Raw genomic sequence first — 14,598 nt, forward strand, 5'->3', positions numbered from 1 at the left:
GAGGAAAGAGGTAAAAAGAGATAGGAAAGAGGAGATAAGAATGAGAGGAGAGGAGATAGAAAAGAGAGGAGAGGGAGAAGAGGATAGATATATGAAAGGGGAGAGGAGATATATATGAGAGAGGAGAGGGGGATAGATAAGAGAGGGAGAGGGGAAAGAGACTGGAATGACATAACGTTACATATTTTGATGTGTGCGTCAAAAACTTCACTTACTGTTTATATATGGATAAGATTTTACCAGCGAAATTATGTATAATTAATGCAAATCTATTCAGCTGTTGCCGTGTGGTCCCAGCGTAGAATGTGGCTCATTCTCTTTCTTTCCTGTGGGTATCGGAAGAGGCGACTAAGGGAACTCTATATTTGAGAAATGAGCAGAGGGAGACTTTGTACAAAAGTCGATTGCTTGGCTACCTCTGTTCCATTCGTGTTTCAACCGTGAAGCAGTTGTGTTTGCATGGCTGTGTTTCGGTTTGAAGGGTGGGATATGGCGTGAATTTACTGGGTACAGAGGAATAACACCTGAGTCCTCAGGAATGGCAACGCATGAGGGATATCATGGGCGAAACAGTATACTCTGTTATGTCCATGGTACTGCTCACGTCTATAGGCGACGGTTACCACTTTCAATCAGGTGGGCCGTCAGCTTGTTTGCCATTCTAAGTTGTATAAAAAAAAAATATAACCAATTATAAACGACAACAAAGTTTGAAACGAAGATGGCCGTGCTGTGTTAGTATGGAAGTTTCAAAGGTTTTATTTGTTATTTTTCGACCAATATTTACTTAATGAAAATGTTCAATTTCATTAATAGAACACTCCCTTAATAGGATATTAATGACTAACTGTATCTCGCGGATTCACCTGTGGTGATATCATGATGTTAATTGGCCTATATACCTATTTTCTTTCTAACCAGAAATGTGCAACCAAATGTAAAAATATTTTTTTCAAATATGACTGGTAGTTTTACATTCTTTTTTTTAATATGTGATAATGGAATAATAACCCTGCCTGCGCTATCGGTAAATGCTGGCGAGGTACCGGTGAGGAGTGATAGGTGAAGAAGAAAAAGCAGTTCAGTTAGCCAATCGTGACGAATTCCACTAGAATTATTCACGATATTTTCCAGGGGGAACCGCGTGGAGGTCGACCTGATATATCCCACATTGGTAGTTAAGGGGAAATCAGACCCTATTACTTACAATCCCTTTTCCCCCTGTAGTACATTGGAAATTATTGTACCTAAGGTTGGCAACATTGGAAAATGTAATTAAGCTAGTCTGTCATGGCGTCCTTCAATAGAAGTGCATATTCATTTTATAATTAATGTTGTAAATAATTAAAAATTAAATATATAATGTACCTGTATAAAATGGCCAATGAATAAATTCAATGGTTAATATTTGCATGACATTTGATGTGGCGAAACACAATGGACATCTTGTAAACTTGACAAATGCAACATCTTATTTACAATGTTTCTAGCAAATAAATTTCATTTCATTTCATTTCGTAAGCAGATTTTTTTTTTTTTATTATAAAGAAAAGTTATTTAAGCGTGCAAAGCACATCTAATGTTATACAACATTATACCCTCAGTTCCAGATATGGGCGCGTTCAAAAAAACTCCTTCGTTTTTTTGTATTAGTATATTTTTTAAAATTTAGATTTTGCCCTATAATATCGGTGGGTGATGATGATGCAGATAAAGCAAAAAAGCTATAATTAAAAAAAACGTATCTGATTTCATTTGAAAAATAATGCGTACTAAAGACAGGGCGTACCTTGCCACGCGATACGCGAATCCCAGTGATCTCATGTTACATGGAGTTACGCGCTATCAGCATAATTTGTAAGATTATATGCTTTACAATGTACCTATGTTATACAATATTTTCTTTTAATCTTTACAAATCTTACCATCAGGAGTGCCGTACGCTTGTTTGCCACCTCAGTGATATACTCCATTATATATTTAAATATAAAACTCAAAGAAATCCCATCAAGCGATAAATAAGTCCGCCTGTATATCTTATTATTTTCTTTCTTTGTGTCAAATGTGAATATATAATAAAGCTTATACAAACAAACTCGTGTTAATTGAATTAATACATCCACTGTGTGTATACGCTATATGTATGTATATGGGGCACCAGTGAAAGCGAGTACGGAGCGGTTTTATTTCATTTTCATACATAACAAAATGATCTTTGGAAATAATTAAAAAAACACGCACGCACACTACTCTTACATACACACGAGAGAGGGTGAGGGGTGAAAGGGAGGAAAAGGGAGATATGTGGGAGGGGGAGAGGATAGAGGGGAAGAAAGGGAGAGGGTGAGACAGGGAGAGGGGAGAGAGGGGAAAGGGGTGAGGGAGAGAGGTGAGAGAAAGGAAGAGGTATGAGAGAAAGGGAGAGGGGGAGATAGAAAGCGTGATAGGGAGAGAGAGGCAGGGGGAGAGGTATGAAGAAGGAGAAAGGAGTGAAAGGGTGTAAGGATGGGAGAGGATAGTTAAACTCTCAAGAAACCTACAAAACAGAGCAAGTTAAAAAAATCTAAAGGAATTATCAGGTATATGTTACAGACGGCAAAATTAGATAGAAGAAAAATCTTCGAAATTATGATATGTAATCTACTGACAATTATCTCAAAACTGACGATCAAAACTATGTACCTAATTACGACCCTATCAATCAACTAACGATTATACTAATTATAAAAAAAAAAAAACCCAAATATATAACAGATCTTCTCTCTTAGACACAATATATGTATGTAAAAAAACTATTTTCGAAATAGAAAATCTCAGTTTTGTCATTGATAAAACCTATTACCTACGCAAATCACCTTTACGTAAACAAAACTAAAAAGTTAGTCTCAGATATTATAATATATATATCTGGAGTTTCTTGCAAATATAGAAATGACATTGAAATATAAAAAAAAAATAGAAAGAACAATGAAAAAAAAAAGTATACGAATTAATAAGAGAAAAATCCGTATACGTGTACAAAAAACATCACTTACCTTAGCGGCGGTTCTGTTCCACACAATGACCTTGTGTCCAGAGTTGAGGAGGTTCTTCACTATGCCGCTCCCCATGATGCCGAGGCCGAGAAAGCCGAACTTCATTTGGCTCGCCTTAATGTTCTTCTCCAGCAGAGTCTCGGACACGTTCTCCAAATCCAACGGCGGTGTCTCCTGCAGCAATAGAATATTATCCATATAACAAACAGAAGTCATGAAAAGGTTTTTTTTTTTTTAAATGGATGATAATGGAATGGTATCCCCACCCGCGCTATCGGTATACACCGGCGGGGCAACAGTGAAGGATGATAAGTGAGGATGAAGCAGGTCAGTTAGCCCATCGTGACGAATTCAACAAGAATTGTTCACGATGGTTTCCAGGGGGAACCAGGTGGAGTTCGACCTAATAAGGTATATTGCTAGCAATGGGGCTGTTAAACTCCATTGCTGACAATCCTTTTCCCCCCTCATGAAAAGGTTAACATGTGTTGCCGTGTATATATTACTATAATAGCCCATACATTGGTAAATCTTAGGATTTACCACCATGAGTTGGCAAATTTGAGTATTTTATACAAAAAAAAAGTCAATTTTTGAGGCTTTCACCAAACTAACTTACCGTTCTAGGGGAAAGGGATTAATAATGCGGACTACCAGTCCCATTGTTAACAATATACCCTATCTGGTCGAAATCATGCGACTGGGGGGGAAAGGGATTGTTAGTAATGGAAACTGAGAATCCCATTGCTAGCAATATACCCAACCAGGTCGACCACCTCGCGGTTCCCCCTGGCAACTATCATGGTTAATTCCTGATGAATTCATCACGATGGGCTAACTGGCCTGTTTTCATTCTCATCTAACACCCTTCACTGGTGCTCCGCCAGCGTATCCCGTTAGCGCAGGCGGGGCTACCATACCATTTTCACCCATAAAAAAAAATGCGACTGGGATGAAGGGATAGTTAGTAATGATGACTACCAGTCATATTGCTAGCAATATGGGGTAGAACGTCAGGTCGACCAGCACGTGATCCCCCCTGGAAACCCTCGTGCTGAATTCCAGATGTATTCATCACGATGGGTTAACTGACCTGCATTTTCTTTCTCACCTATCATCTCTCACTGATGCCCCGCCAGCGTATACTGTTAGCGCAGGATGGGTTACCATTCCGTTATCATCCATTAAAAAATTACCTACTTTTCTAACCACGTATACGAGCACCACTGAACATGTCCGTTTAAATATTATATGGTTACCGTGTGGTCCCGGCAAAGAATAGGCCAACCCTTCCTTTCCGGTGGATGTCGTAAGAGGTGACTAAGGGAGGGCAAGGACGGCAAACCCAGTCAAGAGGGAGTCTTATGTTCAGCAGTGGACAGTTAAAGGCTCATATGATGATGATAATTACATGAACTACATAATAGTTAAATAAACAGGAAAATCATGTCAGATAAATCTGACAAGATCAACGAGGGTAATAACAAATGCCATACAGTCACACCAACCGCCTGGTCTCCAATCTAGGATATCCTATGTTATAAGAAACCAGGCGCTAAACATCTGGGGCACAACCAGAACTGAGATAATTTAGACAAGTACGTTTCCTAAATTGACCCGACCAGGAATCGGACCTGTAACCTCATTTACGTAAAGCAACATGTGTGCCATGGAAAATATACGGATAATAAATATCACGGATAAAAAAGTCCCGGATAAGCAAGATCACGGATAAGCAATATCACGGATAAAAAATGTCACGAATAAAAAACATCACGGATAATAAATGTCTCGGATAAACAATATCACGGATAAAAAATGTCACGGATAAACGATATCACGGATCAAAAAGGTCCCGAATAAAAAATATCACGGATAATAAACATCACGGATAAACAATATCATGGACAAAAAATACCAAGGATAATAAATGACACAAATAAAAAGGATCACAAATATTGAAAAACATAACTAAAGGGTGTACTCACAGGTCTCAGAATGTTAGACGGGCGATGCAGCAAACTAGACTTCTTGGAGAACGAATGGTTCAGCATGGACGGCTTCTCGTTGGCCATGTCGCTGTCGGTGTACGACCTTGGGAAACTGCTCTTACTCTTCTTCCGCGGCGTCGACTTCAGCCCGGCTGACGACGAGCGCTTTATTGGCTTCACCTTTGAACCCAAACGTATCTATAAATGTTCAGAACTTGTCGGTCATTTGGTCTGGTCGTGGTATGTTCCATGCATCCAATAATATACATGCTGTGACAAACAGTACTTGTAAACAAGCACTAGCTAGCGAATTACATGCAATATAGTCCCTGTTAAGACAACCCTTCTTCTTCTCATTCTTCACCTTACATCCGTCAATATATGTATGATAATGATCGGGATGCTCCCGCCTTCTCTATTATTTATCATTTATTAAAAAGCATTCGCAAGTATTTTAGAGCTATTTTAACTGTAGTCACGTAACCTGTCCTATATTTATAACATATCTAAGGAACACCATTATTAAAATCCTAAATTTAGACTACATCTTGCGCCTAACAGCCGGATATGTTCTATATTTCAAGTATATGTACATTTTAAACATTATTCCCCTGTCATCGACAGTCAATTAAAAATACGTCTGCAATCATTCACAGTAACATAACGGGCCAACCAACCAAACATCCTTCTCGCCAGTCATTCTTTACCGGTACACCGCCATGAAATTATTAGTGTAGTAAGCGGAGTTACCATTCCATTTTCATTCATCGTCATTCATTCATCAATTAAAAAAGGCATCCGTCACCTCGCAGAAAGCTCTAAAACTCTAGCGCCAGTAAATAAATTTACCTTTGGAGTGGAGCTTTTCTTTTTAACATCAGGAGAGACAGTTTCTTCCTCCGCCTCCTCCTTTTGGTTTTCATCGTCAAGCACATCTTTTAACTTATCAAATTCTTCCTCAGCATTTCTAGCGTGGTCGTCAATGTCACCAAATTTCTAGACAAAAACAGTATAATCAGTAATCTCGTGATATTCAAAATGAGAATGGGTTTATTTAGTAAGAACAATAATAAGTATCACACAATTGCTTCAATCCTGAAAACCATTACCAAAAAATTGAGTCAATGTGTGCGCTGCCCCAGTTCTCTGGTTAATCATAATAGCCAAAGAACTCCTGGGATAGCGCCTAGAACGAACTAGAGAATTAGAGCGAAGTATAAATCCTTCAAGTTTTAACGTTAGCTTTTTTTTATATCACAATAGTGACAGACAAGCACCGTCTGATGGTAACTGTAGACTATGGACGCTTGCAACACTGGAGGTGTCACGTGCACGTTGCCGACCCTAAAGTAACCTTAATATTATACCCTTTTTGGAGAACCCCAGTTTCTAGGGAAAACCTCGGCAGGGAGCTCATTCCACAGCCTGAACGTTGGCGGGAGAAAATTTAGGTTCAAACGTGTGGAGATGAATATCAGCGATCATCCAGACTCTAAAATCCATCCATACCTTAGACCTCTCTGTCTTAAAACGTGGTTGTAGGCATAATTTCAAATAATTTAATACTTTCTCATGTTCATCCGAACAAAAAAGGATTATTGAGTACCCTACGGGGAAAAATCTGCGAGAGCGAAAGAAACTGCGGACGAGACTAAACCAGAGAGGCCTCCTTCTTAGTACCCTAAGTATATTATCCCATAAAATGTATATAAGATGATAACTCTAACTCGGTAAAAGGAATAATGGCCTCCTTCCTCCAGAACACACAATTTAGAAAACCCAGACATGAGGTAATTCTCTTCATTAGTTTTACAATGACAACATAAAAAAGATGGTTCACTGCACTTCAAAATAGATATCTACAACATTAAGACACGGGACTATTTCCCACATGTCAGTGACTGACGCCGGTCATATGTTGACATGTTCCATTGGACTGCAATTACTTTAACTATACGCTACCATAACGTTAATTTATAAATTCTAACATATAGTGGTGTCTTTAAAAGAAGGGCATAGAAAACGCCACTTTCGTAACACGTACAAAAAAAATATTTTCACTTTTCCCTTCAATTCTCCCATTTATCCTATACAGTATTTATCTGACTCTGCTAAATCTGTGAGATTTATTTCATCATCCTTCCATCCAGCACTCTTTTTCGAATCACATACATGTATAAGATCAAAGAGTTACAGATTTGTCCTCCTACATCCTATAGCTTCTAATGTATTTTTCCAAATAGACGAAGAACAATGATAGCTAAAAGTAGACAGTTAACTAATTATAGCAGACCAATCAGTAAAAGACTGTGGTCCTAGCATAGTATTCTATGCCTATTGACCAGCCCTTCCTTTCCTGTGGATGTCGTAAGAAGCGATTAAAGGAACTTAATAATAGAGGAATTGGCAACAGCGTCTCTTCAAACATCTCTAAAATCCTAACTGCGGTTGTATGCCATGCATGGCAACTACTGGCAAAACCCTTCTTATGAAGAAGATTTATGTTCAGCAGTGTTAACGACTGAAATAAAAATTAATTCGTAAAAATAGCAGCCTTTGACGATCTTCATCCTAACCTAACTTCTCTCACTGATACTTTGTTAGCGTATACTAGCCATCATTCTGCGAGATAAGAATGATTACGTAGAACCGTATTTTGGGAAGCCCAATAACAGGACCCACCACGCTACCTAGAGATTTCAGTAAGTATGATTTACTCAAGACATTCCACCACGCAAAATATTCACACATTCCACAACTAGGAGACGTACGGCAATCAATAGAAAAATCGCTACGCACTCTTACCAAAACAATATAATTATCTAGTATAATTCTTTCCATAATGGGAGCATACATACATACATATCTGTCACGCCTGTCTCCCATTAGGGTAGGCAGAAACAATGGAACGCCAAATGCTTCGATTCAAACAAACCTCTTTCGCTTCTTCCACATTCATCAATCTTGTCATACACGCTCGCCGGTTACGGGTACTTTTAATTTGGCCCTTCTTCAGCACGTCCCCTATTTGGTCGACATACGTCCGTCTAGAGCGGCCCCTACCGACATCTCCATTCATTCTTGCTCGATAAATCTCTTTCGTAATTCTTCTTTCATCCATCCTCTCCAAATGACCAAACCAACGCAACATTCCTTTTTCGATTTTTGTCACTACATCGTCTTTCAGTAATGGGAGCATGTAGACCATAACCCGTGCTGTGTAGGTCCAGTGCTTGTCAGTGATGGAATTTTTCGCCAAAGCTTTGTAAAATAACCGCATGCGAAAGGTAGGCAAAAATCGCTAACTAGTAAGTGCCCACAAATGGACAACATGGACGAGGCCGACCCAGGAAGTGATGGCGTGATAATCTGGATCTGGATGCATTTAGAAAGCACTGGTTCGAGGTGACGCAGAACAGAAACTCTTGAAATGAAATAAAGGGGATCTCTGTGCAGCAGTGGGACATGAGTTAATAATAAAATAGATTTTCTTCAGGGTCGGCAACGTACGCGTAATACCTCTGGTATTGCAAGTGTTCATAGGCTACGGTAACCACTTACCATCAGGTGGGCCGTATGCTTGTTTGCCACCTCAGTGGTATAAAAAGATTTAGTAAAATACGTTTACTAGGCATCATCAACCTGATGATACAGAATCCGAAACTTGGACATCGGAAACAAAATTCGAGTAACTGAAAGCGGAGACTGGATTGCTAAGCTAAAATGGTCATGGGTTAAACGTATGATCACTGATATTACAGCAGACGGCAGATAGAGAAAGTGCGTCCTGGCGTGGGAACATGTAATCTGGAACATGGCATCGATAATCATAGAGACAGATACCCAACGTTAGCCATGCAATATTGACGAAGAAAAATTGTGATAGAATCCTAATAGAGGATACCCATAGAAGAATCAAAGTAACAAGTATAGCCCAAAGAATAAACAGGAAGTGGCAATGATCCAGCCTTATAACTATTCATATTCATTTATTCAATAATGATCATACAATTGTGTTTGAAATAAGTTACAATATCTTATAAAAAAAAAAATTAAAAACAAATGATAAGGAAATAAACAAAATGGTCAATTAGAAATTATTAAATTCGTCTAAATCCTTGCAACAAAATAGCACTAAGCTAAGTTTTAAAAGTATTGAACGGTCAGTGCTTTTCATATCAGTGGGTAACTTGTTGAATAATTATGACTGACTTGTACAAAACACAATATTTTGCAACTCGGAGTCTAAGACAAACAATATGAACCACATCTTTTCTTCTTGTATTTAATCTAATCTGTCTATCCTCTTTATTTTCATACAAACTTACATTTCTCCACAACTCCAAAAAATAGATAACTATTTATGTTAATGTTAATGGCAAAAAAGGTTCTTAAGTGACGACCGCCTACCGACAAACGCAGTGTGGGACGACTCCTCACTAGGCGAAGCGATGACCTCAAATGCTTTGCAGACAATTTAAACGAATTTTTTGTGTTTTTCTGGTTTTTCTTTATTCTACTGAGAATAGCGTTTGTTGGCTATTAAAATGACGATCACAGCAATTTATACTGTGTAGGCGATCTTCACATTTGGACCACTTTGACTAGCCTTTTATCTATAAAAAAAGCTGATGATCCATTAATAGAAAGGGTAAACGCTGCCGACAGATATTAACAGAATCATTTGGTGCTCTTAATCACAGAACATACTGCACTATCGCTTGTACAGCAGACTGTGCCCAGAGGAATTGTTCAGTATAATGCTCACGACCAAACTACCAACGTACAGCTCGCCATCGACAGGGAGTTCTAACGACTTTAGAGCCTGTATGATCGCGTATAGCGCGGTCTCAGAGATGTTTCCTTGCACAAACGCTCAGGTTCATTAAATGAGCACCTTGTTAAGGTTATTTCAAGAGACAGCTCGCCATCGACAGGGAGTTCTAAGGACCTTAGAGCCTGTATGATCGCGTATAGCGCGGTTTCAGAGATGGTTCGTTCCACAAACGCTCAGGTTAATTAAATGAGCGCCTTGTCAAGGTTATTTCAAGAGACAGCATGGAGTTCTTAAAAAAAAAAGGATAAAAGTTCCTTCAGGATTGGCAACGCGCACGTAATGCCCCTGGTGGGGGGAAAGGGATTGTGAGTAATGAGGTCTAACTGACTCATTGCTAGCAATACAACCTATTATGTCGATCTCCACGCGGTTCCCCCTGGAAGCCTTCGTGGTTAATTCTACTGAAATTTGTCACTATGGGCTGATCTGCTTCATTTTCACCTGTCATCCCTATCTGGTCTGCCGCCAGTGTATACCGATACAGCAGGCGAGGTTACTATTCCATTATCATCCATTAAAAAAAAATGGGCCTGGTATTGCAGATGTTTATAGGCTATGGTAACCGCTTACCATAAGGCCTCATACTTGTTTGCCACCTCAGTGGTATAAAAATATATTATTTTTTAGCACAAAAAATTTACACAGTGCGCAATTTAATGTCATATTTAATAAGTCACAATAGAATTAAGATAATTTTCAAAGAATATCTCTCACAAAATTATGTATATTTAGTAAACAATAGGGTCATTTCTGATGAGCTATGCCCTAAATATTATCTGCAAAGTTCATCAATTGACAGTTTAGTGCAAGAAATTTTGCTAAACAATCATTATAGACCTAACAATATATTTTTTTTTTTTATTTTAGATTTAGTTACTGTACAATATCTCAGGAAATTGAAAAAATACAAGACTTACCAAAAAAGTAAACAAAAATTAATTTTCTAAGTAATTTTTGGGACATAATTTTTATTTATTTTTTTTAATTACTACTATAAATTAATATTATAAAAATATAACTAAGAATACAAAAATTGAGAATATGTTTTTGTTCATATATCAATGCATGAACTATAAAATAAAAATTTAATAATAAATAGTGTTAATTAGGAAAATAAATTTCCAAACAAAAAAATTAAAAAAATCTCACATGTTACAGTTACTTAGAAATCTTCACATGGCATTTCTACAATGTCAATCAAGATAACAATGATCTAGCACCATGTTTTACTTTGTTTTGCATTTGAATGTTTGGAATTAACTTTTTTATATAACAATGTACTGTACTGTGGAGGACAAGGGGATGTTTCGATATGTTGAAACATCACCCTTTTCCTCCACTAATATAATACTTTTAATTTAATCTAAATATATGTATACTGAAGTAATGTGTACTGATCTTTACAATAATATTTATGTAATATCAAATTAAAACTTTAGAGACAGAAAATGGCACTATAGAATTAACCGTGATCATTCCATGTACCTCAAGCTTTATAAAAAAAAAACTTCAAACAAGAAGTTTTCATTATGCCTACATTTTTTATTTTAAAAATATCCTCCTCACCTAAGTCTCTAAAACACAACTTGTTATTTTGAAATGACTGGATGAACAGAGTGAAATTTTCTGTCAACACCACCAGATACAATACTGGAAACTTACCTCAGGGTTCACAATGTACTCCTCGATCTCATTAACGGCGTCTTTGAAAGCAACAGTCTTGGACGACTTGATCAGCTGCTCCTTGAACTCGTGATATGGTTTGATGTTATTCTCTTCAATCCATGCACTGTGGGCAATAGACAGTTTCAGTGTTCCAGAACTAAGCTGTATTATGTTGTATATAAAAATAATTGTATCACAAAGTTGTTATAAATACATTGCTAGTTTTTATAGGCAACTTTATAAACATGAATGGGATATATCAATTTATTGGGAATGGTATGAAAAGTAGCCTATGTTAGAATGACAAACAAGATAAAGGTACTAAACACAGAATACGGGAGCAAACAAATAATACATCAGTACAAGAAGAACACTCGAATTAAAAACCTGTAGTGATCAATGTTAACAACCTATAGAGTATAGGCTAATTTTTGCTTTTATGAGGTGAGACCTATGCCCAGCTGTGGGGCATTCAAAGATTATGATGATAATATTACTTTATCCACTCCATACCCATCAAATTTCATGTTGTGGTAAAATAGTATAACAAGTAAATTGACCCAAATAGTACTTACTAGTTATTAGTTCCAAAGAAGTAAATGCATTGCACATTAGTCGCCTTCTTGGGAGGCTTCAGTTCAGGAGTGGGGATGGCGACCTGAAATCACCATCATCAACAGAAATTAGGTTACTTTGTAAAGAGTATACAATAAATAATGGGAGTATATTAATTTAAGTTATATTACCGTTTAAGACATATTTTATCGGTTTGCATATATAAACTAATAAAAAAAAAACGCAATAAAGAATTTCCCGCCCATCATTAGTGTTTATATTCGTCACATTTTATCAACAAACAATGGGGTGAACATTATTTAATTTTCATTCATTACCTTTTACAGAAAATATAAGTAATTTAACCGTTTTTTTACCTGTTTAATTGTAAAATTTAATAGAAGAGTCACTTACCCGGCCGGGCCAAGGGCTGAAGCCCTTCATTTTTGCCCTGAAACAAACACAAATGTCAAGTTATATATATTTTATAGTTGTTAATCTTAGTTAAACCTATAGTAACAACATAATTTTCACTACATACCAAACTAAATCACCAAGTTTATAGGCTACCGACATGATACACGTGTTTACTGTTTCAATTTCCACAACGAACTAACCAAAGAGTAATGAAAACAAATATAGAACTATTATTTAAGCGTCTCTTTGTTATTTGTTTATGGATGGAAGATATAAAATGCTTCATCTATGCTTCAAGTATCTGTAAAGAGTAAAGCAGCTTAAATTAAATATAACTGTTACAAATTGTTTGGTAAAAACAAAAATTGCTCGACTTTTATCTGTTAAACTTTTTTTGTGTTATCTACAAGAAACTTAGAAGGAAATGTTTTGTAGTACCTTGTCAGAGCGATTAAAGAACTAAAATTACTATGATGTATTAATTCTATTTTTTGATCACTTGATCGCAAATAGTGTCATTTGTTGCTATAAGCAATCACTTTTAACAGCAATAATGTAACGAGAGAAACTGCAAGTATTATGATTGATCTAAGCGAGGAAATTCCATCTGTCACATACAATCATATATCTGTGGTCTTGGTCCTATAGTCTAGCCGCTCAAAGATTGCGTTTTTGATTCCTGTCAATTTGTCATGACTAGTGATGTACCATAAATAACATTAATAATATTTAGTAACGTTATTTATTACATTCATTATGCATATTTATTAAAATTAATATATATATTGTTATTTTTATAGGAATCATATTTCAAACGCAATGTTAATAAAATTGTTAATGAATGAATCGTAATTTCTGAATGTAACGAAGGAAAAGAAAATAAACATGCTGTATTTATTGGAAAATGTATAATATATAATAAAATACATAGTTTTAAAACCTAAATAATGAAGATTACGTCAAATCAAAATTTAATCTGACTCCAATTTACTTGAGGGGGGGGGGGAAGGGATTGATAGTAATGGAGACTGAGAATCCCATTGCTAGCAATATACCCAACCAGGTCGACCTCTTCGCGGTTCCCTCTGGCAACTATCATGGTTAATTCCTAATGAATTCATCATGATGGCTTGTTTTCATTCTCATCTATCACCCTTCACTGGTACTCCGCCAGCGTATCCCATTAGCGCAGGCGGGGTTACCATACCATTTTCACCCATCAAAAAAAATGCGACTGGGATGAAGGGATAGTTAGTAATACTGACTACCAGTCATATTGCTAGCAATATGGGGTATAATGTCAGGTCGACCTGTACATAATTCCCCCTGGAAACCATCGTGCTGAATTCCAGATGTATTTATCACGATGGGTGGCTTGAGGACTCGCTTTTATCTTCATTAACATGTCATTGTCGATCATAATATCTATACAAATATCGCGGTAAAACACAAGAGACGACTTTTTGTGAATGTCACAAAAGGACGGTCCTCACAATGCTATTTTAAGTTGCCATTTTTTACTTGAAATATAATATCTGACTGGTATCACAACATTTATTTTCTTAAGTTTGTTTGGGCGCACCTGTATCGTATTATAAACTTTATTAAATATGTATTAAGTACATAATATATTCAATTACAATTGTCTCGTTATTTTGTCTCATCACTATAAAAATAAACAATCGACATATTATAATTTTGAAGTAACGCAGTTTGACGTAGTTAGGCTTTTAAAAACTGTTGTTTTTATATTTGTTAGTTAATTAATTGTTAATAATTTTAGCCCAAAATCAATACATTTAGTGTAAGTTGGCATAATTATTTAATTTTTAATGATATTACTCGTTATTAAGGTTAATAAAGGATATTTAAAATTTTGCCGTAAATTGTACGCCAATTCGAAGTTACATCGCTCATTCGATCATGACCTATCAGATATACATAATCTCTGAACGGCCGGACTCTAGAAACGCAATAGGGAAAAGACTTGGGAGCGATGAGTTCGGCACAGATAAAGCAAAGTAAAGTTATCTAAGTACATAATTATATAGATTAAGAATAATTTAGTAACTGCGATTAAGTATATTTATTTATTTTG

General features: G+C 36.5%; 1 protein-coding gene across 4 annotated transcripts in view; it reads right to left on the bottom strand.

The window, feature by feature from the left end:
* Positions 1–12,714, bottom strand: part of LOC113511992 (cytokine-like nuclear factor N-PAC) — a 79,875-nt gene extending 67,161 nt beyond the window's left edge. For 3 of the 4 annotated variants that reach the window (XM_052893962.1, XM_052893961.1, XM_052893960.1), the window contains exons 1-7: positions 12,625–12,714; positions 12,498–12,534; positions 12,104–12,186; positions 11,526–11,652; positions 5,876–6,022; positions 5,024–5,224; positions 3,036–3,209 (exon numbers count right to left, since the gene is read on the bottom strand). In XM_052893962.1, the coding sequence (XP_052749922.1) occupies positions 3,036–3,209; positions 5,024–5,224; positions 5,876–6,022; positions 11,526–11,652; positions 12,104–12,186; positions 12,498–12,534; positions 12,625–12,659 (804 nt within the window). In that variant the 5' untranslated portion in view covers positions 12,660–12,714. The remainder of the gene's footprint in view (positions 1–3,035; positions 3,210–5,023; positions 5,225–5,875; positions 6,023–11,525; positions 11,653–12,103; positions 12,187–12,497; positions 12,535–12,624) is intronic. The other variant, XM_052893963.1, reaches the window with a different exon arrangement.
* Between the last annotated feature and the right edge of the window lie 1,884 nt (positions 12,715–14,598).

The sequence above is a fragment of the Galleria mellonella genome, unplaced genomic scaffold (genome assembly GCF_026898425.1).
Source record: "Galleria mellonella isolate WM207_F2 unplaced genomic scaffold, CSIRO_AGI_GalMel_v1 utg184, whole genome shotgun sequence".
In the NCBI taxonomy this organism is placed as follows: Eukaryota; Metazoa; Arthropoda; class Insecta; order Lepidoptera; family Pyralidae; genus Galleria; species Galleria mellonella.